At 40.8% G+C, this 24,162-nt stretch overlaps 1 protein-coding gene across 1 annotated transcript in view; it reads right to left on the bottom strand.

Moving 5' to 3' along the window:
• Positions 1–2,815: 2,815 nt before the first annotated feature.
• PDE11A (phosphodiesterase 11A) overlaps positions 2,816–24,162 on the bottom strand; it is a 420,155-nt gene continuing 398,808 nt past the window's right edge. Inside the window, exon 20 of the mRNA XM_067741438.1 lies at positions 2,816–8,154. Within this exon, the coding sequence (XP_067597539.1) occupies positions 7,996–8,154 (159 nt within the window). The 3' untranslated portion in view covers positions 2,816–7,995. The remainder of the gene's footprint in view (positions 8,155–24,162) is intronic.

The raw sequence follows: 24,162 nt of genomic DNA, 5'->3' as shown, positions 1-24,162 counted from the left end.
GATTTGCAGCTGTGAGCAGCTGTTAGGAAATAACTAGTGGGGGTGGTATAGTTCCTAGTCACCCAGTATAGCTGGCAGGGGACTTCTGCAGGCATGTGATTGCTTGTATCATAAAGCAACTGACTTTATATACTCATTCAGTCTTCCCTGCTGAGAAATTGACAGAGGTCTGTCCTTCTGGGTGGGACCAGACAAGGAACCTTCCACCTCATGAATACTGAGAAAGGGACAAACTGTACCCATTTCAGACGGGTTGAGTGGCATTCTGGCCCACCTAAGATCCCCAGAGAAAGCAGCTGATGGGGTCCACCATAACTCTATTCCGGGGCTTCTTTCCACCTGATCTCTGGGTGCACTCTTTTAGGGCCTTCAACTCAGGGAGGTATGTGGGTTGAGGGTTGCTTGCTGGTGCCTCTCAGTAATTGGGGAGTGGGTAGGTGGCTGGGGGAGGATCTTTACCTTTATGGCTGCCTGACTACACTTGTCTCTTGGAAACTCAGGCTCAGTATTTATTTTTAAATCCTTATGTATGACCTGATACTTTGGGTGAGGTGCTATTGTAAATCAAGGTAACATGACAGAACATGGAAATGGGAAATTGCCTTTTATATCTTTAGTCTATCAGTCTGATTTTCAGAGTTGTATTCGCACCATGAAAGCATTCACCTTCAAATGACTTCTTGGGAATGTAAGCAAAATAGAAGGAATCTCTGCTGTCCCCCAAATTTCTCCAATCCCTACAGGCATCAGTTGAGGTTCCCTCTTTGTGCTGGTACCTGTCTGTGAGTGTGGCTGCTGAAGCGGGCAGGAGGGAGACGTTCTGTGCCTTCCTCCTTATTTCATGTGCTGCTGCTCCTGAGGCCTGGCTTGGAAAAAGCAGGACATTCGGCTTAGACAGATGGAGGGCAGGGTCATTTGCAAAATAAAATGAGCGCACAAATCACGCTGTGAAATTGGCATGACCATCCCTGCTGCTGTGATAGACTGACTTTTATTTAGTCTATGGCAGGCAGTTGGGGAATAGATTAGGGTTTTTTTTGGGAGGGGGATGGTGAAAGAAGGCCCTTTAATTAATGATAGAAATTCTGGAAAGCAGTAAATGGGGTGGAATATTATAAAATGTCATAAAGGATCATTTTGTTTCCAACAGAATCTTGGAAAGCTGGAGCATGTATCAAAAAAGTTAGTGTATTGTACCATTTCTAGCAATAAGAAAGAATTTTGTGGTTGCAATAAAAAGATTTAGTGCCTTATTGAAAGGAATTAGACTTTAGGAAAGCAGTGTTGGGCTCAGGGTGGATTTTGCTGCATAAAGGGAGGCATGTTTACCATGTAGAAGAATTCCATTCGGGCAAAATGTATAGGAGCTAAAAGTTCTTAACATGCTTATGCTTCTGCCTGTCAAAATGTGAGATGACCAAATTCCATATTCTATTTGTATGTGAAATCTATTTGACATTCTCTTTTAAAACTAGTTGGAAGTTATGTTTTCTTATTTATCCTCTAAATGTAATTGCTTCCTGTTGGTAAACATTGGTAATTTATGAACAGCTCAACAACCACAGCTGTGGTCAATTTCCTTGTTAAAGAAAGACCTTCTGCAAAACCATTTTCCAACTGTTATTTCTCTTCCCTTTCATTCTAGGCCATTTTCTTCAGGATGGCCAGTTTGGTGGTTCAGTCCCCTTGCTTCTTCCTTCCCACCCCCCAATCTTCCACCATAAAGAAGGCAGAAAGAATAAATTAGTGTCAAATTGATAATGTAACTGATTGACTTTTAGGATCATCTGTTTAATCTTTTAAGAGTTTTGGAAAAATTGTATACCAAATCAATATTTGGGAACATTTATGCTCAGATGGTAAGACATTTAACCTCATTATGAATTCTCCTTTCACTGGCAGTTCCAGCTTTATTAATATTTTAATTAGATTTCCTTCTTGGATATACCTTTAAAAAAAAAATCAAGTAGTTTATATTTGGGGGCTTGTGGTGTTATTACCTAAATTAACTTGTTAGGAAGAGCACAATAACATGGTTTATAAATGGAATTACCAGAGAAGGCACAACTGTGGATATTGACATTTAAAGAAATCAATCAACCATCCAAACAAAGAGCTACTCTAAGCCCCTGTGTTTATGCAGGACTTTCTGTACCAGGACCAGATCCTGCTTTGCCTAACTTCCCTCATTAATCCTCATGGCCCTTCTGTGAATTAGGTAATTTTAACTGTTGGCCTCACTTGAAAAGCATGGACTGAAAAGCACAAAGAAGCCTGTGGTCGCCTCAGCACGGGGGGGTTGGTGATTGCTTAAGCTGGCCAGTAGGGGCCACACTGCACCTCTTCCCTCTCCCCCGAGCACCTCCTCTCCAGTCATTTGAATTGGCTTTGGATCATTTGCTGCAGTTCTAATAGAACAGGCACAATGGTGTAAGAATTTTAAAGTTTAAGCACCGAAGCCGTTGTGTAATTGTATGGCATCAGTGGCTGGAGGCCCTGCATCGATGCGATCCCCCTGTGTAATTGCCCACGCAAATTTGAGCAATCTGTAACAGACACAGGAACCCGTCTGCATTGGGCTGCAGACTCTTATCCCTTCAGAAAAACCTCAATAATTCAAAGACCCTTTTGTCATCTTTAAAATGCTCCGTGGACAGGGCTGTCCTACTATCCCTCTCACACAGGCAAACATCACAGATCAGGACAAGGTTAATGGGCTAAATTGACAGTCAAAATTTAAATCGTAGGTATTCGGATGCATGCTTGCCTCGTTCAGTCCTTAAATCGTCCTTCCTAAGAGAAATAAAGATTATTCCAGAGCTTTAGTTAAACTTTAAGCATTTTATTAAAAACAAAGATATTTAGGTCTCTTAAAGCAGTTTCAAAATCATGGATTAGATGCTTGTGAAATGGGCAAACAAACAGTCTATAATGTAGTATTCTTAAAATGACACCTCAGCTTGGGAAATCTACACAAATGGAGTGATGTGAGACAATTCAGTTGAAGACATATTTCCCTTCTTTTGTGTAAAACAATAATACTTAGGAAGCAAATCAGTAGGGGATCCTTTTTAGATGATTGTACATCAAAATAAAATGGCAAAAGCATTTTTCACCAAGGGAGTGAGATTAGCCAAAACCTAAACTCCTGTTCCCATACAATGCTGTTTGTGTTTTTTAAAATTCATCTAAATATGATTTAATCTAAGTCTAAAGAAAAAAATAATCGACATTCTAAACACATACACACACAGCAAATGAACACAAAGGTAAATGGTGGCCTGAAATAACACATTTTTTTATAGCAAATACTTCATTTACTTAATAAAACAAACATATTTCTGTGCCAGTGTATATATTCAGTGACATTGGTAGAGATATGCTACACAGATAAATAACTTATCTTTAGCACTGTTGAGAGATGGACTAAATATGCAAGAACATTCAAAATTAAATTAGAAAAGATGTACAACATCAAATTACTAGTTGAGGAAAAGGTACACAAGCGATGTAAGCAGGACCTCAGGCATTGTTAAATCCAAGTACTCAACATGAACTTCCCCAGACACACCACTTTATTTCTGCCATCTACGTGTTTTATTCTATTATTGCTCACTTAAGAAACTTAAGAAATTTTGGCCTTCTTGTAGTCAGACTCAACCTTTAAATTTCCTGTGACATTTGAGTTTTGGGAGTTCTTTACAGCATGCGGCAGAACAACAGTTTCAGAGACTGTTATTCTGAAGCAGACAATGAAACTTCACTGGCATTGCCAGAGTTTTTAGGGTCCCAAATTAGGTTTTGCTCTTTTGCTTTAATGAATCCTTTATGAGTGTTTACTTCCAGCCAAAACATTTTTCTTTAGATGTAAATCTTCCCTTAATATATTTAGATTTCTGTCCTGCTCGAGAGGAGTTTTTCACACTATTAATGGGGATGAAATTGTATTTTATCTTTGTGCAATTCATTAAGAGTCAGAAGGAAAAATGGATTTTAAAATAATTCTACCACAAAGTAAATTGAGCAGACTCTGTTTAACGACTTCAGGTAAGTGGATCAAATATGATAAATTTTGATACATGAAAAAGCAACTGAATTCTTGTAGCATTAATATTAGATAATGTTATTTCACTAACAAAATTTTAAAGATTATTTCCAACCCAACCCAATGAGTATGCAAATATAAAATACCTGGAAATGTGTAGACAGCTTAGATTTTAGAAACAGAAAGCACACATGCAATTTTAACTTCTTTTGACTCACTTTATAAATTGTAAATTAAACTGACTACCATTTATGGGATATCTATGAAATGAGATAATCTAAAGTTATGAAATAAAAGGGTATATTTTTGTACCTATAACCATGTACTGATGACCATGTCTTTCGTGATCACTAGAGGCAGGCTCAGACATATCTGTGATAAGGTTGTTTTTATATCTACTCCATATATGTAACTTTTTATTTTGTCTTTAGTGAGGAGATGACCTCTTTGCTCCTATCTTTTTTGAGAAGTTTTTAAAGTTAAATACAGCTTGGTCCTTTGGTGCAGAAATGAACTGAATAAAACTCAGTGCTTTTATTTTATAAGTGGAAAACCCGAGACCTGAGAGTCCCAAGATAACAGGTCTGGCTGATGGCCAGGCTTGGGGGAGCCCCATCCACTGTGCACTGGGGTAGTGCCCTTTACAGTTTGCCAAGCCATCCCTCCTGGCTGGGATTGCCAGTTACATTGTAGGTTGTGCATGTATTCTCCACATACTGACTAATAAAATTATAAATAGCCTGCCTGAAAAAAATACACTTCGTGGAGAAAGTAGGATGAAGTCATTTCAACCATTAATGCCAAGAGACCTGAGGAAGCGCACATAATCTGGTCAGTTGTAGGTTTTATAAGAAGGCTCACATTTCAAATGCCTTCCTCCAATAGGAAGTAAACAATAATAAGGATTGGGAAAATTTCTCTATTTTGGAAAAGCAGATTATATGGGTAACCACACATACCCCCAATTCGTGGAAAGTTATACATTAGAAAAGGGATTAAAAATACCTCAAACGCCCAAGAGTTCAACCTCTAACCCTCTGGGTTGTTGGCACCAGGGAGGCTGCTACCCTCTTTTCTACTGTTTCATGGTTGTGGAGGAACAGACTGGAGCATTAGTCAGCAGTTTCTGAATTTTGACCCCAATAGGAAAGATACCTCGAGACAGGAGAAATAATAGATGGAGGCAGTTACAAACAGCTGCTTGATTGATGGTTGACATTGTCAGGGCTCCACTGTATGGCAGATTGCAATGGTGTTGAGCTGCTCTTGCTACCAGTGGGTGTTGCTATTGGCAACCATGCAGTGAAGCCAATAAAACGGCAAGAAAATGAGAGGAAAACTCAACCTTAGTGGAAGCCGTAGAGTTTGTGCTATAAATTACATTCCCCTTAGCAATATGCAGCATCAACGTTCAGGGTAGCCACAGTGCGTGTAGCTACCTGCAGTCTCCATTGGACCCTGGGTCTAGTTTTATCATAAAGCACATGCTTTCAAATTTTACTCTAGATACAATGGCATTCGTCTGTCTGGGCTATTTATTTATTTATCGTTGGGGAGGATGACAGATGTGGGTTCATCTCTGCCTCACATGGACTGATTTTCAATTCCCACTTGTGATATAAACATGATGTGACACAATAGCTAGGAACACCTGCAGTGCTTCTGAGCTGCAGACACACGACCAGAGTCTGTCCCTACCTCCACCCCCCCTTTGTTCCTCACCTGAAGGAGGGAGACAGCCCGGCAGAAGCTGTTTTCCTTTATAGCAGAGTGATTCAGAAAACTGGCTTAATAAAATCCATAAATCTGAACAACCTCCTCTTACCTGCTCCGTGGAGGCAATTTTTCCTGCACTCATTCTCTCCTCTAGTTTCTCCAGTCTTCCCCGCAGAGACAGCTGTAAAAGGTAGCTGGGAACATTAATTTTTAGGGTTCCTACTCCTTCCTTCTCTCTTTTGTCAACCCCCTCCCTGCTCAAGTTTCTCTCTTTTCTAGGCAATTGATGATAGGATTCTGTACCCTCATTTTTTTGGGAAGACATGCCATTTTTCTTTGTTTGGATTGATGTTCACCTTCCCTTTATCAGTTCTCTTACCACCTGCCTCGGTCCCCATCTCTTCCTTGTTAGCTGTTCTCTTTTGCTTCCCCTCCTCCTCTTCTTTTTCCCTCTCCTCCTTCTCTTCCCCCCATTTGCCTGGTTTATAATTTTCTTTTCCTCTAGTTCTGCCCATATAGAATCTTCCTTTTACCCCATGGGTACCTGCTCTTCCCTTACTTCCGTTTTGGTACTTTAATCTACCCATTCTTTAAACATTTCCCAGATGTCTACTATGCGCCAGGAAAAAAATGTCCTTGGTGGAACTTGGCCCCTGTTCCTCTGAGTAGTAAAGTTAATAACTGACACTGACGAGCAACAACAAGAAAAAAACTGGTTTGTAAATTTTAGATTCTTTAGAGCTGGAATGGACTTCAAGGTTCATCTGGTCCAGAGATTTTCAAACTCCTCAGAGCCCAATTATGGGCTACTAGGTATGTAATCAAAGAAATAAGGATTTGTAGGGGCTCTGGCTCTCCCAACCCAGCTTCAAACTGAGGACTTGGGCTTTTAGATGTTTTATGTCTTGGGGATTCTTTGTAAGATTTATTTGAACAAAGAGTTCTAAGGTTAAATCATGTTTGAAAATAATTTCCTAGTGTAATCTCATTTGACAAATGAGGAAAAAGGCTGGGAGAAGTTAAGTGACTTGTCTAAAGCCATCCAGTGAATAGTGCCAAACCTAGGGTACAAGTGTAGCTTCTGGCCCAGCGTTCTTTGGATAAGGCATACCATGTCCTCAGTCTCTCAGCTTTCTAGTCATTGCATCTATTTAATATAGCTTATTCTTATCTACTATAAACCTAGCTTTCTACAGAATATCTGTTCTCTGCCTAGACTGTTGTTTCTTAACCTTTCAAGCATTATATCTTACACTTAAGGAAAAATCCAAAATTGGAGACCTTTCCATTTGGCTTTAGGTTGGCACTGGTAGTAACCTTACATTTTATACTGAAACTCATCACTAGGAGAGCTAAAGGTAGTCAGTGATCATTCTCCGTGGCTCTGCTGCGTCCTATGAAATGTCTCACTGTTGGAAATAGTTCTGAATGTTCATGTGTCATTTGCGTTAAATCCACCTATAGATTTCCTTTCACCCTTACTTTAAGTCTATTAATCCATTCCTTCTGGGAGAAGACTTGGTCTACAATGAAGGTTGAATTAAAAAACTGAAAAGGGGGACCACAATCCCAATACAATGTTATGAATCTTGTCTAAACGCCAATCAGACAAACACATTTGCTGTCTTCCTACTATCGACCTTTTTAGGGGAAAACTGGGAATGGCTGGTTTTTGTAAGGATAATATAGTTTCTCTTTTAGGTAGGCGATTCTAAAGGTTCTGATCCATCATTAAGAAGCTTTAGGATTAAAAATAAGATATCTCTACAGAATACCAATTGGGATGCTTGGGACAGTCTGGCGCAGAAGGGGGAGCTCAGGAGAGGATGCAAAAGCAGGCGTTGTTTGGCTTGTAACAAACAGAACAGCCATACACAACATGAAGCAGCGCTAATGATGCCTTCACTGTTCAACATTCCCTCAGCTCAGAGTGAGCAGGGCCAACCGTCCTCAGGTCCTGGACCCAAGTGGCCCACTGCCCAGAACCTTCATCTCAGCCCATGTGTGTTCATCAGGGAGAGGTGAGCGTCCTGGGGCATGTGCTCCCCGCCCCACCTCCTCCTCTGTCCTTTCTGCTGGCACCACACTGCAAGGTGAAAGCCCAGGCATGCTTCCCAGCACAACCCTGAGACTTTATGTCTGTTTGAGCTTAAAGGAACAAAAGAATACTGTGGTGGGACCGAAGCTGGCTCTTGAGGATGCAGTCATTTCACAGCTGCGGCTGACCTGGAGGGTTAGTCTTTGTCATCTCCTGTCACCATGAGATTGACAGAGGGGGCAGAGGCAGCCGAAGAGATGAGCAGCTTTTTCTGGTGCAGCTCTTCCCACTTACTTCTGTTGGCAGCTACTGAATCCAGCATCGGCTTCAGTTTCACATTGACCTTCACCAATGCCTAAAATATAACAAAAGCAGGTGGGGGAGAGAGGAACCGGAGTTACTGCCATGATTTTCTAGGTTTTTGCTGTGAGGAGAATGACAGCTGGCTGTAAGAAATGCAAGTGATTATTCTGGTAAACGTGAGCTATTTATAAGAAGTAAATATGCACTTAGCACCACTGTGTTGTATTAATAGAGCTTATATAGAAAATGAAAAAAATAAGATAGATGCCTGTGCTCTCCTCCAGGGGGTGCCAGCCAAGTTGATTATGATCCTGTTTTAAATTCACATCAAACAAGAAACGAAATATGCAGCTCACACCATCTACTAGTATGTGTATCTTTGCCTGCTAGGGAGGGCTCCAGATCTCAATAGATAAGGAACTGAAATTTTTACAAAAATAAACCTACCATTTGCTCCACCAGAGATGACTCTGGGTGGACTCACGTGAATGAGAAAGGCCAGGTGAAATCCTGAGATGAGAGGAGCTCATTTTTAAAGCACAGGATCTGGGGACAGATCACCATGAGAATATGCATGGAAATAGACACGAGAGAAAAGAAAAAGGGGTGTGGAAGGGAGGGACAGGTGGAGGGGTGCAGGAGAGAGAAGGGAGAGGAAATGTAGGGTGGGGCTGGAGGCCGACTGACCACAAGGCTAAGGAAGCTCAGGATTCAGGGTCCTCACTTTTAGGAGACCCTTCTAAATATTTCTTTTTTGCACTTAATTTTGTGTTATTTTTAAAAACGGGTCCCCAACTCCCAAATGGTACAAACTTTCAGCCTCACAAAATGTGGATCACTCCTCTGGGGGAACAAAGCAATGAATGAAACAGGGATCACGGGGCTGCGGGGCTTTAGCCCCTGGAAAGGAAATGGTCCCGCTTAATGCCTTGGGTCAGCGTTCTGTGGCCAGAGATTATACTCCCAGTCCCATGGAGACACCCTGCAGGTGTGTCTCATTCATCACAAGGGGAACAAAAGGTGACCGGTGACTAAACCACCGTGGTTGCAGGACACCTCCTGAAAAGCCTTCTCCAAGCCGGACCCATAGTTAGCGGGTACTCCAGAGCGAAGTCCTCCAACAGGAAGAATAATAGTTCTTTCTGTTGAGGATAATCCCCTAAGCATGACTGCAAACCACCTGTTAGGAGGACCTGAAGTATCCCCTCAAATAACCCTCCGCTCTGGGGAGTTTCAGGGATACAAGTGAAGTGTAACTAGATGTAAGGTAAGCGGGGGTTTGAAAGCCCAGAAATATGCAGGGATCCTGTTAAGCGGCGAGCGCTCCACCGTGGCAGTGTCCCCTCACACTCCTGTCCCTTAAACACAGCATGTTCTCGCTTTTATAAGCGATGTTTATCACACCAAGCAACAACGTCTAATTTGAAACCAGATGTATTTGTTATGCCATATGATAATAAATCACAGCAACATAATAACTCAGGCAGTGATCAGAATCCCCTTTACATCCATGAGAAAAATGCAGGTGCCTGTGTTCTGCTTAATGCAGTGGTTTTATTTAGACAATAGTGTAAGAGGTGGGGACGAATGCCATGGTTTTTAGTATAGTTTGGCACTGGCTCCTCTTCGCTCTGATCAAGCCTTTTAATTAAACTGACTACTATAATTCCTATGGAAATTAGTGTTTATGTTATTTTCCTGCCACAAAAGCATTTCTCTAGAACTTATTTTTTTTTAATCCCAGGAGCACAAATTGGAATTTTTTTCTGCATGAAATGTAATTAAAAACTCATTTGATTACTATAGTTCTGGCTCTGTTTTACTTATTAAATTCCTGTAATCAGTTTTCTTTTATGAAGCTGCTGGGAAATGATCTCAAAAGCAACACATTTTTCTCTTCCTTGGCAGGTTCCCGAGCGTTTACTAAATTACGTTCATAGCACCTGCCCATGATTCGAATTACTCCACCAATTTATTCCTTAAACTATTTAAGTTTATTCGGCTTAGCCCCAAACAGATTGCTTTCCTTTATCTAGCTCTTTGTTCTCTGTCTTCCTTTCTTTGTGTTGAATAAAAAAAATTTGGGAGGGTGTACATTATTTCTCAGAATTCCTTCTTCTCTTTATTTCATATTCTCCTTAAACACAGACTTGCCACACTGGAATATCGTTTTCCTCTAGTCAGGTGCTGGTTCTAGGCAAAGGTAGCAAGAATCTCATCTTGAAGAATTATTCTTACACTATAAATTTGTTATATAAATGCAGTTAGCTGGAAGAATATGGAGCTATTAGAATATTAGGAAGGCAAGGGATTATCCACAAACCTAAATTCCAAGGTTTACGGTGATTACGTGCAATGTACCATCAGCAAGAGAATTGCTACCAGTATTTAGAAAGATATGGGTATTCCTACAAACAATCAGCGAGTGACACCCAATGAGTTCTGTGCAAATGCTACTGGTCTCTGTCTCGTTTGACTAACTCTACTCTTAGCAAAAGAGAAAGGGGACACATCACCCATCTGCCCACTCTCCCTGTACACACAGAGGGACTCTAAAGGTTATGTGTGTGGCACCATCCACCACAGGATGCTGAGTCCCTTCCTTGACATCCCCGTGGCGTGACCATTCAGTGTTTAAACACGTCTGGAGGCAGTGAACTCACTACCTCCCTGGCTGGGGGTGTCAGTTTACTCTTTGTTCTGATTTTAGAATGTTGTTCTTTATACTGAGCTGAAAACCATATCCCTGTAATCGACCTGATGGTTCTAATCCTTGGGGCGCTCTCTCTTTTTTTTGGGGGGGTGCTCTCCCTTTAAACTCGAATCTACTGAGCAGTAGGCTGATGACTCATGTGCTGCTCCAAGTGTCGGTTAGGATTGATTTATTGACCTCAAAACCCAACTTGGGCTGTGTATGGATATCACTGAGACTCCCAAGCTCACTGCAGCTCCCCAACCCTGGCCCATCACAGACAGGACCCTGGATACTTGCCTGACTTGGGGACACAGCCCTGGGCACCTAGTCATCCAGGTGGCTGAGGGGCCACTTGCTTCTTCATTCCTTTCACACTCAACTGTTGAGTCCACTTGTGACCAGCATGTACAGTTTATTCCATATTTTATTTATTTTTTAAATAAGTAACACATTCACTAGTCCAATGAATACAAAGGGTACAAAACATAGTGTTAAAATCTCCTTTCATCCCTGCCCCAGAGACTTAGTTTCCTTCCCTAGAGGCAACTGATGTTACCAGTTTCTTGGGTATCCTTCAATAAACATTTTATGCCTATGTAAGCATAAATACATAGAATATATTTTTATATATATATATATATATATAATGTATATATGTATAATTAGGTTGATTCCCTCATCATTTGCAGTGATTCTTTCAGAGAGGGAGTGAAAGCAGAGCCTTGTGGAACAACATTATTATGATAATGCTTGAGTGAGACTAATCACACTGTGTAGAAATTAGTATCTGGAGTATATAGAGAGGAGAGGGATCAAATTCCAATTTTCTATTGCTATGCCACTGAATTTTTCTTCTGCAGAGCTTAATCTGCTGTGAATCCTATCTAGTGTAGTTTTCCTCTTAAAAATTGTAGTTTTCATTTCTAGAAGTTTGATTTGTGTCTTTTTTTTATATCTTCCATGACTCTGTTTTTCATGCCCAATCTTTCCTCTACTCTCTTGAACATATAAAATGTAATAAATGTCTTAGTGTCCTTCTTTATCAATTCTATGATCTGTGTCATTTCTTAGTCTGTACTGTTTGATTTTTCTCATCATTATGGGTCAGATTTCTTGCTGCTTTGCATGCCTGGCAATTCTTGATTGGATATCAGACATTATGAATTTTATGTTGTTGGGTTCCTGATTTTCTTTTCTTTTTTTAAATTTCTTTAAACGTTTCTCAGTTTTATTGGAGACTGCAGTTTTGATGGTTTCTTGGAAATAATAATTCGATCCTTTTGAGGCATGCCTTTAAGCTTTGCTAGGTGGGTCCAGAGCAGCTTTAGTCTAGGGCTAGTCTGGCCCCACTACCAAGACAGTAATCTTCTGAGAACCGTACCCAGAACTTCATCTATTTCAGGGTTTTTCTCTAAAATTCTGGGTGGTGGGACCATGGACTACTCCCCCGCCTGGGTGAGCTCTGAGGATTACTCTGCCTTCTCCTTTTTGCTGGTGCTCTCCAGCATCAGTGGTTTCCTCACATGCCTGGGGTGAACAGCACCGAAGACTCAAGGGGCCTCTGCAGATCTCTGGAGCCCTCTCTTCTCTGCTGCTCTTCCCTGGGGACTCTCACCTCCTTGGCCTCCCCAGGTTCCTGGCTCTGCCTCCTCGTCTCAGTGGGACCATCGAGCTCTGCCTGGGTTCCCCTCCCTGTGCTGTGGCCTGGACACCCTCCCCAGGGAGTAAGCTGGGGCACCTGGAGGGCCCATTTCATTTGTTCCCCTTTCTCAGGAATCACTGTATTGTGTTGCCTGTAGCCCAGTGTCTGAAAACTGTTGTTTTATGTATTTTTCTGTTTGTTTTTGTTTTTTGGTGGTTTTCTTTTCCCCCTGTTACTCTGGTCCAGCAGTGGAAGTCCCTATAATTCGTTGTAAACAACTCTGTCTTGGGTACTAGCCCATGAGCTCCAAGGGAGACTGGAATCAAGGCCTGTATCTTTGGATCTCTAGCTCTGAGCTCAGTCATCTCTGGGAACAGCACCCCTCATCTACTCCACCCACAGAGCAGTGGCAGGAGGATGGGGTAAGGCCAGGACGAGTGGGGTCAGTACGTTCTGACCTGCTACAAGATCCTGCGGTAAAAGCAACCTGAGAATGAGCCCCTTGGGAAATGAATATAGTATTCTGTCTTACTACCATTATTGCTGAGAGCTTGTTTTTATCAGTTCGCTAAGCTGCTAGGAGTGTGACTCTTGCTTTCCCACTGCCATCAGTATCCACATCTGCTGTCATCTGGCCCCATGTGTGCTTATTAGTTGACCACAATCACTTCTTGGAGCTCAACTGCTGGACAGATGGAGGCAGATGTGGGACAGGGGAATAAGCAGAGAAAGCCATGCTCTTAGAAAAAGTCCCTGCACCTACAGTCTTGCAGAGGGGAGAGAGGAACACCACCAAATTACAACCAGATTTTCTTGAACCCTGAAAATGTCCAACTATGTCATTAATACCTTTAAAAAACTTTGAGGAAATTATCTGAGCTGGCTAGTTATTTATTTTTTTAAAAGACAAAGAGGGAAGATGGTTTTTACTTCCTATTGTTGACTCATGTATTTCCAGAGTGTTGGCAATAAGAATTATATTTTCTGCTGTCCTCCATCCCCACCTTACCCAAAAGAAATAATCAGAAACTAAGAGATACAATGCATGGCAGAGAAGAAAGAAATTAAAATATTTTTTAAATATCAATTTTTTGATAAAATATGAAAATAAACTTGGAGCCCCTCTCATATATCTTGTTTGAGGCAATATCCCTGTAATGAAGATGTGATCACTTTTCTAACATGATTATTTAACTTCCTGGGTGAGAATGTCCAGAAGCTGACTTGGGCGTTGGTATTTTGAAAAGGAAAGTAATTGAAGACATGACCAGCTGGTGTCATCTCTGCTCAGACCATCAACAGAAGGGGCAAGAACGCATGCAAGTGGTGGCAGCTCCTGAAAGCCTCTTGAATTCTCGAGACTGGCCAGCCACATGTGTAAAGAGTACCTCTCTCCAAGAAACAAAGGAGGCTTCTACTTAAGCTATGTGACTTCAGAGAGAAGTGGCTAATTGTGCAGCAAACCCAAACTTTTAAATTAGTGAATTGTTGAACTGCTAATCCTTCTTGGTTCCCAAAGGTAAAGATTATTCATCATTGAGTCTGACATATTCCTGAATTTTACATGTCACGTTGCAATGCTGTAGTTGCTAAGAATCCCAATTGGCTTGTCAACCTTCTATTCTTCCATTGTGTCATAAAGGTCAGAGCCAGTGAACTGATTGTCCTGAACTGAACTCATCGCCTTCCTCCGAACCCTCCTCTGCTCTCAGGTTTACTCCCTCAGGGAACTAAGCATTACCTCTCCACCCAACTGCCCAACCCAGCAATCTATGGATCATCCATGACCTCTGCCTCTTCCACCGCATCCAAACTATCGCCAAGTCCTCTCAATCCTACTTCCAGATTGTCTCCGTGTGTCAGTCCAGTGCCATTCCTACCACCCTACTTCAGGCTGCCCTCACTTCTCCACTGCCTTAACCTCCTGCAGCTCCTACCTGGGCTCCCTGCTTCCTCCCCTGGGTCCTGTCCAATCAACTCTCATTGTAGCCATCCTGGTCAATCAAAATCACACAGCCGAGCTGGCTGCTCTCTACCCTGAACCTTTGGGTGGCTCCCATATGATATGAATGTGTTGTAAGACCTACCAGAAAAGGAGAATTGTGGGATTAAAAGGGAATGAAAGCCAGAAATAACACAGAAAAGAAAAGAACCATAAAGCCCAATGGAAAATCTGAGTTATGGTACAAAAGCAGAATTTTGAAATGCTAAAATAATCCCTTTGAGTCTTCTAGAAAACCTGAAATACACATCTTTCTATACATCTTAACATTTTTCTGAGTAAGGAAATAAGCTAAACTCCACATGGTGCGTTTGGCAGGGGAGTAGCTGAAGTGTTAGTTACTACTAGTGAGAGCAGACGGAGCTGGCTGTGGGTCCAGATGGGAGGCAGCAAGCAGATTCCCCCAAACCTCAAACCTCCCCTCCCCAGTTCAGTGGCCTTCGAAACCCAAGGTTGTGCAAAAATTAATTTGCATTAAATTACTTAAGATAATGTATTAACTACCACAGGAGGCTTCCAGCAGTTTTTAAAACTTGCTTTGGAAAACAAATAATCAAACAATAATGGTGAACACAGAAGTGAGCCAAGACTTCTTTGGATAAATGTTTTTAGACATTTACATTAAAAATACCACCTTTAAAATAAAGCTTTAGTATGTAACTTGATCAAGATGGAAAATTAGTAATAACTGTTTATATATGTCACACATGTACCTGTGCCAGGCACCGTGTTCTATTGGGTTCTTCCCTGGCTAGAACAGAATGGAGTTTAAAAGGTTCTAGGCTTATGACTTCTGCCCCATTGGGGATGGAGTCATTTACCCCACAAGGACTGTGGTATCTCTAACAGAGACTGCTAGTTGCCTTCCCACCTCCCTTAAGCTTAGGAATGGCCAGGGAGGTGCAAGCAGAATTCAGAAAGAAGAGCTTCTGAGAAGACTCTTAAATGGGAGTTTATTCAGTTGGGAAGTGCATCCTTTTGCCCTTGCCCCTATCTCCTTCTTGCTGCTGGAATATTAACATGATGGCTGGAGCTACAGTGACCATATTGTGACTATGAGGCAACCTTGAGTATGGCAGCCATGTCCTAAGGAAAGATAAACAGGGACTGGGTCTCTGATGGCTATGGAACTGCCACATCATAGCAACCTAGAACTGACTTCTCTGGATTATTTTTATCAGAGAGATAAGTAAATTTCTATTTTGTTTAAGCTATTGTGATTTCAGATCTCTGTTACTAGTAGCTGTATGCAATTCCTAATTGAGAGAATTGATATCAGGTTGTTGGTCTCTATTTTATGGCTACCTGTGTAGGTGTCAAAGGATTTAGGCATCTTGATACTTGAATAAATTGATCCCCTGCATCGTGTAGTTGTGAGTTAACTTTTTTTGGCAGTGGATTATAAGTGAACTGCAGTAGACAGCAGAGGCTATATAAGGTCCCTTTACCCTTCCTCAGGTAACAATCCACTCCATGTGCTCTGGGTAGGAGCATAATTCAGTCCTGACCAACACCAGTGACTGGTGTAGGGATGTGGATGTGGGTGTGGCTCAAGCTAAGGCAATCAGAGGTCTCGCAAGGTTTTCCCCAGAACTATTGGAAGTGAGGCTTTCTTTTTCTTCTTTCTTTTGGTATGATAATACCTAGAATGAACATGTGACCTTAGAGCTGCCAGGATGTGTGAGGAAAGCTTGGTTGAGAATGAAACCAAAACATAACTAGGAGACAGAGGAAAGGGGGTGTCTGTCTTATGATATCCTTTGAATCCTCTGGATGTGGCCACTTGCTGCCCAGTCAACCGCACCTCTAAGCTCCCCAGTTGCTTGAGCCAACAAATTCCCATTTCTGCTCAAACTCATTTGAGGGAGTTTCTGAGCTCCAAATTATGGGCCTTTTGCTATGGTCCCTTATTGTTCTCTGTCACCCCCAGGAATTACTTGAGATTGAAACCCCCCACCAGACTTTGAACTGGTGGCTGGCATAAGGGAGTCTCAACTTGCCCAGCATAAAAGGTTGCTGCTAATACTCACCGGGCAGCCCTCTCTACCCAAGTTCATGAGAGTCAGGGACCAGCTAGCACTTATCTCTCTTCTCCTTGAACCCCCAGAGTCTGCCAAACAGACTCTTTAAAAGGTTTTAAAGGTTGCTGAGTCTGAACCGCCCATGCTATGGGGACTCAGAAGACCCTAACAGAGGATGCCAACTCCCCCTGGTGGCAAAGTCAGCTGACCTACGGGATTTCAGCTTCCAATAAGGAGGACTCAAAGGACCCGGGTGATGGCATCAATTTAGCCTGCGTTTTTCCTAAGGACCAGGTGAACTCAGACAGAAAGGAAAAACAGCAACTAGCTGTTATTTTCTCCTTAGTGGAAGCTCAGTGTCACTCCACATTTATCACATCAGGTGAGAGTCTCTTTCCAGTTGAGAAAACTATTTTTCTATATGTGATATTAACTCTGCAGATCTGTTACAGCAGTAACAGTTGTAGTATCTATTCAGCAGTAACAGGTTGGCTATGTCTGATTTTTGCAAATGCCAAAAAATATTGTCAGATCTTTCTGTTTTGTTAGTGATATTTGAGAGCTTAAAATCTAAATAGTGTGAGAGAGTTACCCAAATTAGTAGTAAAGATGATAAAGCCACAGAGGTAATACTTAGTATGAGGAGGGCAAGCAAGCTCATTAGAATCCAACGTAAGAATGATTCAGATCTGTAATCGGAATCCTAAGGGCATAGTCTAGCGAAGCTGTAACACTGATGTTTGTAGCATCAGTTCTAATCTCCTGAAAGCTAATTACAGTACTACTAATAACTTAGAAAGAAAGACATCATTTTCTTTCCTAGGTTTGAAGCAGATTAATAGGGACTGTAAAAGTGAAAATGCTTTATTGAAATTTTCTCTCCCTCTTTTCTTTCCCTTTCCATTTCCTTCCTAATCTCTCAAGTTCCTTGTTTCGCTTATTTTATTTACATGCTCAAGGGATTCCTTTGTGGAAAATGATATTTACAAATGAGATTAACATTAGGAATTAATGAGGGAGGAATTTTAATCTCCTTGGATTAACGGCATTGTTATTTCCATAATACAGGGCAAGAGTTTTAAATACAATGTCCACCGGGCCAGGCCAGTAAAGTTGATGAATGAAATAGGCTGCATGATACAGTTGGGAATGGTGGGGCCTTTGGCAAACTGGATATGTTACACGTTATAAACAGTGTTCAACTGAATGAGACATGTCCGGCCGAGTCTACTCTGAAGGCCACCCACTCGCTCTCGGTGAGAGAGAGTAAAACACACCTTGCCAAAATGAACTAATAACTACTGAGTACTGAATGTGTCCAGTGTTCCGCGTGCCATCCTGGGGCCTGTCCAGATGGGAGCTCATTAAACCTCACAACAATGCGGAGAGATTGGTATTGTTGACCCTGTTGTGACAGATACGGAACCTGAGATTGCGGAAATCAACTTAAAAAGGCCAAAGTTTACATGGGTAAGTATACAGCAGAGCTGGAACGTCAGTTCAGGCCTGCCTGAGGACAAAGCCCCTGGTGTCTTCCCATGAGGGATCTCAGTGGGATGTTGGTGATGACACGTGTCTCACACTTGACTACAGTGTCCGGACACTGGAGCAACTTTTCGGTTCTAGTGTCCTCGGCACTGCTTCAGGACAAATTCACAGGAGGGAGGCAGCCTCACGCCAGCTTTTTTCAAGGTAGGTTCTTTTCAAGCCTACCCTGGGAAAATAAAGGTTTTAAGTGGTAAATCACGGCAGGCCTAAAGATGGCTCCTATACACGGGAGCCAGGAGACGGCTTCTTCTGTTATAATGAGCCCCTCTAGGATTCTGTCCTAGGTTATCCTGTTGGTCGGGTTTTCAGAGCACACTGGTAGCTAATCAATCATGTTCACTGTGTAGCCAACATCTGACTTGGAAGGAATAGCTGCTGACCCAGAAGCCACAGCCTTTGATGAATGGGGCTTCATGTAAGAGGTGGTTGGAACATGTAAGTAAAACACAGCCACATGGTAACAATCCACCTCTCCATACACTGTAATGTTTTCTGGTGAAACTATGCCACTTGAGATTTTATATACATATATATACACACATATATATGTATATATATAATCTATTGTTTTTGCAAAGTTCAATGTGTAAAAAGAACCATTTTAAAAATTTATTTTTTGCGGTGCAAGCATGCGTTTACTATATATATTTTTGTATACTTCTCACATGCCTTGAGCCCTAGGGTTCTCCAAGCATAATGGCTAGGATGCCTGTGTGGGAGAGGGTTTTACAAACGTGGAATCCCTTGCCCTTAGTGTGAATGGTGTTCTCAGTAAGCTACCATGGTACCTCCTAGAATGGATTCTAGAATACCCTATTATCATTTGCCCTGCTATTTTTTAGCTGATATTTGTACTAATGAACTGCTTAGGGAGTGCCATGCAAATCTGATGATGCCTGAGCATTTCTTGTGAGAGTTTAAAGGTGGTCCTCATGCCAGCACCAAACAGGGCTCAGATTTGAGACAGAGAGGGAACCATCAAAGTCTGTGCATCCCAGTGCCCCAGATCGACAGCGAACCAGACCCAAAGAATCCATGAGAGATGTTTTGTCTTTAGGTGAACATCCCTGGGGACAAAAATCCTCTATTATTTTACTGGTCTCTCTCCATATGGTAAGATAACCTACTTTTTCTTAATTTTACAACATAATAAAGATTTTGGGGACAAAGAATAGGAAGACAAAGAAAGGGGTATTTTACACATACCACTGGGTGTATCATTTGCTGGCCTTTTGTCCAAAGAAAGGGTCACCTTTAAGAGCTGATGGAAGGTATGTTATTGTGGCTTTATTGCATTGCTAACTCTCCCACAGACTAAGATATGGGAAAAGTTTGTATGTGTGGGGACAACAGGACCAATACTCTGAATGTTTTTTTTAATTAAATTTTTGAAGTATCGTTTAAGGAAGGGAACATTAGAATTTTAGGAACAAAAACTTCCTAATAGGCGACGTTTTTCTTCTTTTCAATGTTGGGAAGTTTTACGTTAATTTAACTTTCAGATACTGATCATTTAAGATTAAATAAGCATCCCAATAAGAAGACAAACTAGATTTGTGTTTGAACTAAATTCTAAAGCTTATATGCAAAAATAAACAAGAATACCTAGAAAATACTGAAAGAGTAATGGGGAAGGTGAAACTAGGCTTATCATTAAAATATAAAGCAATATTAATTAAAAGAGTGTGATTAGGCAGACAGAGTAATACAACAGAATAGAAAGAGTAAAAATAGAATTAAATTTAAGGGAATTTGGTATATGATGAAGGTGACCTTTTAAATCATAAGGAAAAATGATTAGTCAAAAACTTATGGGACAACTGGGTAGCTAACAAAAAACTAAAGTTGGAATCTGACCTCACACTTCACATTCAATCAAATAAAGTAAAACCAGATGAGTCATAGATATAAATATAAAAAAATGAAGCCATAAAATACTAAAAGAAGTTCTGAGAATTTAAAATTTTTTATAATTTTGTAATGGGAAAGTCACGATCTGTATGACATAAAATCCAGAAGCCATAAAAAAAAGATGAATTTGACTGCATAAAATCAATGTATTTCTGTATAGCATAAACAAAGTGAAAAGATATATGACAATCTGGGAAAAATATTTGCCACTTTTGCTACAGATCGAGGTCTATTTCTTTAATATATAGTGAGCTCCTACAAATCAATAAGAAAAGACCACCAGCCCAATAGAAAAATGGGCAAAAATATGGAGAGTTTACAGAAAAAAATACAAATGGCTCCTAAGTAAATAAATCTGTACTAAAAACATGATCAGACTCATTTATTATATGGAAATTACAAACTAAAACTACCATGAGATAGATTCTGCACCATCATATTGGCAAAATTCAAGAAGTCTGATAACACATTGTCTTGGTAAGAGTGTAGAAGGAGAGGCACCTCAGCCATTGCTGGCAGAAATATAAATTGGTTCAGACTCCACAGAGAGAAAGTTGGCAATACCCATCAAAATTTCAAATGCCCATATGCCAAATGCCCACTAATTCCACTTCCAGGTGTTTGTCCTACAAATAAAGTATGAGGATGATGCATTTACAAATATATTTATTCCACTTTGTTTATAATAGCAAATTATTAGAAACATCAGTGTTCATAAATAATTAATTATTGATTAAATAATTTATTCTACATCTTTAAGATCTAATACTCTGCAGCCATCAAAACGACTGTGATAGCTGCTATATGGACACTGAAAAGGAGTGACCTCAAAAATATATTAAGTGTAAGAAAACAAGGTATGGAGCAGGATAGACACTGTTCATATATGTGTATATGTGCATATATACACACACATACATGTATATGTATACATCCATATATGTATTACACACCAACTATATCTCAATAAAAGAAAAAGCCAAAAACACTATTTCTGCTTTTGTATAGACTGTTTTTGGATGAAATTGCTTAATAGTGGTTGCCCTGAGGGAGAGGACCTGGGTGACCTGGGGACAGGAGTGTGAGGGAGGACCACTTTTCTCTAATACTTTTGTGCCTTTTGGACCTTTTGAATTCTGTTCACTGGGCATGTATAAACTATTTAACAATAAAATATTCTACTTAAAAGTGTAACATGAACTGATAAAGGAACTAGCAACTTTTGATCTTGTGTTAGAATTACTCAATAGCAAGTCATTTCATTGTTAATAAAGAAAGCTTACGAATACGAGGATAAAAAAGATAAATATTTCATAAAGATCAAAATAATATAGTGCTTTGCCACCATGATTCAAAAATTATCTCAGTACCTTAATGCACGCTGTTCTAATGTGTGTAAATCCTCTCCCTACATCCACGTTCCAATAAGGGCCGACTACCTCATTGATCCTAAACATTTCCTCTGAAAAGCGATCAATGTCCCCTGCCTGGACATTAAACAGATTTTGAAAAACTCTTCAATCCGTATCAGTCTCATATCCTTATTTAGTTCCTCAAATTTTCCCTCAGCTGGGAATCGTGCAGGCGACTGTGATTCTGTTGTGTTCACCACTCATTTGAAGGGCCCCATTCATCATCATTTCTAGGCCTTTTCTGATGCAATGTAGCTTGTTCTTTGTCTTTCTTAAAAACTGAATGGCTGTTAAATTATCCATTTATCTTCCTTCAGATTTTCTGTTCAGTTTCTCAGGCCCTCTCAGGGCTGTCTTTTCTACCTTGTTTGCTGACTTTTCATTCCATTTCCCCTGTTCTTAGAGGCATCTTGGTTCACCATGCTGTCCTTCAAAGCAAACTCCCTGCTTCCATCTGCTTTCTGTGTGTTTGAAATCTGCATCACTACTCAGATAGATTTCCTTTTTAAACTCTGTCCCCTCGGGATAGCTTTGAACACTTGGAGACAATATGCTTCAATATGTTCGTGGCAGAGTATCTTGGGACAAACCCTACACTGGAGGTCAAAAGTCTTGGTTTCTAAACCTAGCTTTGCCACCGTCAAGCCGGGTCACGGGTGACCTTTCAAGGTTTCACTTCCCTCATCTACAGATGATCTGCAAGCTCACTGTTAGATGAACATTCTAGTATTACAACAGCGTGTTGCTTCTGTTTCAGGGGACCTGATAAGGACCTGAGGTTTGTATAACATTAATGCCTGCTCACACATCATCTCAGGTGGCAGTAAGGTCCTATCGGTTAGAAGCCCAGATTTGAAGGCAGAAAAAAAAAAATCAAAGCTCTGTCACTTAATATCTGTGTATTCTTGGGCAAATTACAGAAACTCTGTAGCTTCAGTTTTCACATCTGAAAAGGGGGATGATAGTAGTATCTAACTTGATATTGCTAAGAGAATTAAATCAGATAATGCTTGGAAAGTCAGTCTGGTGCCTGGCACATAAGAAGTGCTCAGGAAATGTTGTTATAGACGCACTACACCTTAGTGAGACCAGCAGTTTGGCTATTTACTATCCAAACTTCCAACAGAGGCTATTGAAGCTTAGAGATGATATTAATGGTGATAAAAGAATAATGGCTCACATGTATGGAGGGCTTTAGCATGTAATGTTTACTTTTCCCGAAGCATTTCCACATACTCTATCTCCCTTGTTTCAGACTCTTGGAAAGGCTGATATTAACTATCATCAATTCTACTTGCTCCAAGAAGAAAGTCACTTTGTAAGGCCAAAGGTGTTAAAAAAGCAGCAGAGTGGAGTTATTTTCATTCAAGCCTTCAAGCCAGGGGTGATCACCGTGAAAAGAAAGCTGAGCATATGGAGCTAAATCCAAAGGCTGGTCTCCTTATAAAAGAAGGCCATGTGAAGACACAGGGACACAGAGACACAGGGCAGAATGTCATGTGAAGACAGAGTTGGAGATTGGAGGGATTCAGCTACATGCCAAGGAACGCCAAGGGCTGCTGGCAACCACCAGAAACCAGGAGAGAGGCGTGGAATGGATTCTCTCGCAGAACCTCCAGAAAGAACCAGCTCTTCTGACACCCTGATTTCTGACTTCTGGTCTCCAGAACTGTGAGAGAATAGATTTCTGTTGTTTTAAGCCACCCAGTTTCTTGTATTTTGCTAGGCAGCTGTAGGAAATTAATAGACCCCCTCTTGGCTGAACTTGGACCCTTAAAGTCCTGAACCTGTTCCTTCTGAAAGACAGATAAGCTCTCTTCCTGTTGATGTCCCCTTCTGCAGACATCCTGGGACATAACTTCCTTTCCAGCCTCCAATATTTGAGGATATCTTATGCCCTCTCACATTCTGTTGTCCTTGAGAGTTTATATCTTTTTTTAAAGAAATGCAACGTTATTATTTCTAATCACACTTAACAGCATTAAATAATCAATAAAATATTGAACAAAGGTACTCATTTTAGAATTATGTCACTTAGCAAAAACAACAACAAAACAACCAAAAAAAGTAGGCAATGACTGAATAAATTATGACAAGTCACTGTTTGGAATACTAGGCTGCTGTTTCAAAGGACAATATGAAAACTATGTTAAGGATGTGGAAGCATGTTTTGAACTTTATCTTAAGTGGCCAAAGCAGAATACACTGGTGTACCTGGATGAAAATGTGTTTGCATGTAGACAACAGTATGAAGGGGCATCACAGGAAAAAGAGAATGTGAGTCCTTCCTTCTGCCCACAGTCTGCTCTTGACGATTTAGGTGTGCTCTGAGGCCATGTATGTTTTCTCTCCTGTACTCCTCATTTCCTTCCTGGTCCTCAATCGCACGTTGTTAATACCCTTACTTACAAACTGTTCAAGGCATTGTAGGCTTTTTCTATCATGCTCCTTAAAATTCTTCCAGCCTCTTCCCATTTCGTAGGAAAGCTTGTATCTTTAAAAAATTCCTATATTATTTTATGAATGGAATTCTCAGAAGGATGTGGAATAAATTATGGAGGTCAATCCAACATCTTTCATTGGCAACATCAACTCAGTTACAGGTGAAAGTGTTTGGTCAAGGACAATTTGACATAAGGTCTTTCTGAGAAAGTATTTCTCTGGTAACCAGTTGAACAGAACCTACAGTAGCCCATTCGGTGCTCTAGCAATTACTCTCCTTGGAATCTCTACTCAGATCCCTGTATCCTCCCCTCTGAAGAATTCAGAGTTTTACTTTGTAAATGGGAGGTTTAAAGAGGTAGAGCACTGCCGGACTAATGGAATGGC

Source organism: Pseudorca crassidens, chromosome 6 (assembly GCF_039906515.1).
Source record: "Pseudorca crassidens isolate mPseCra1 chromosome 6, mPseCra1.hap1, whole genome shotgun sequence".
Lineage (NCBI taxonomy): Eukaryota > Metazoa > Chordata > Mammalia > Artiodactyla > Delphinidae > Pseudorca > Pseudorca crassidens.
This window is presented reverse-complemented; position numbering and strand designations above follow the sequence as displayed.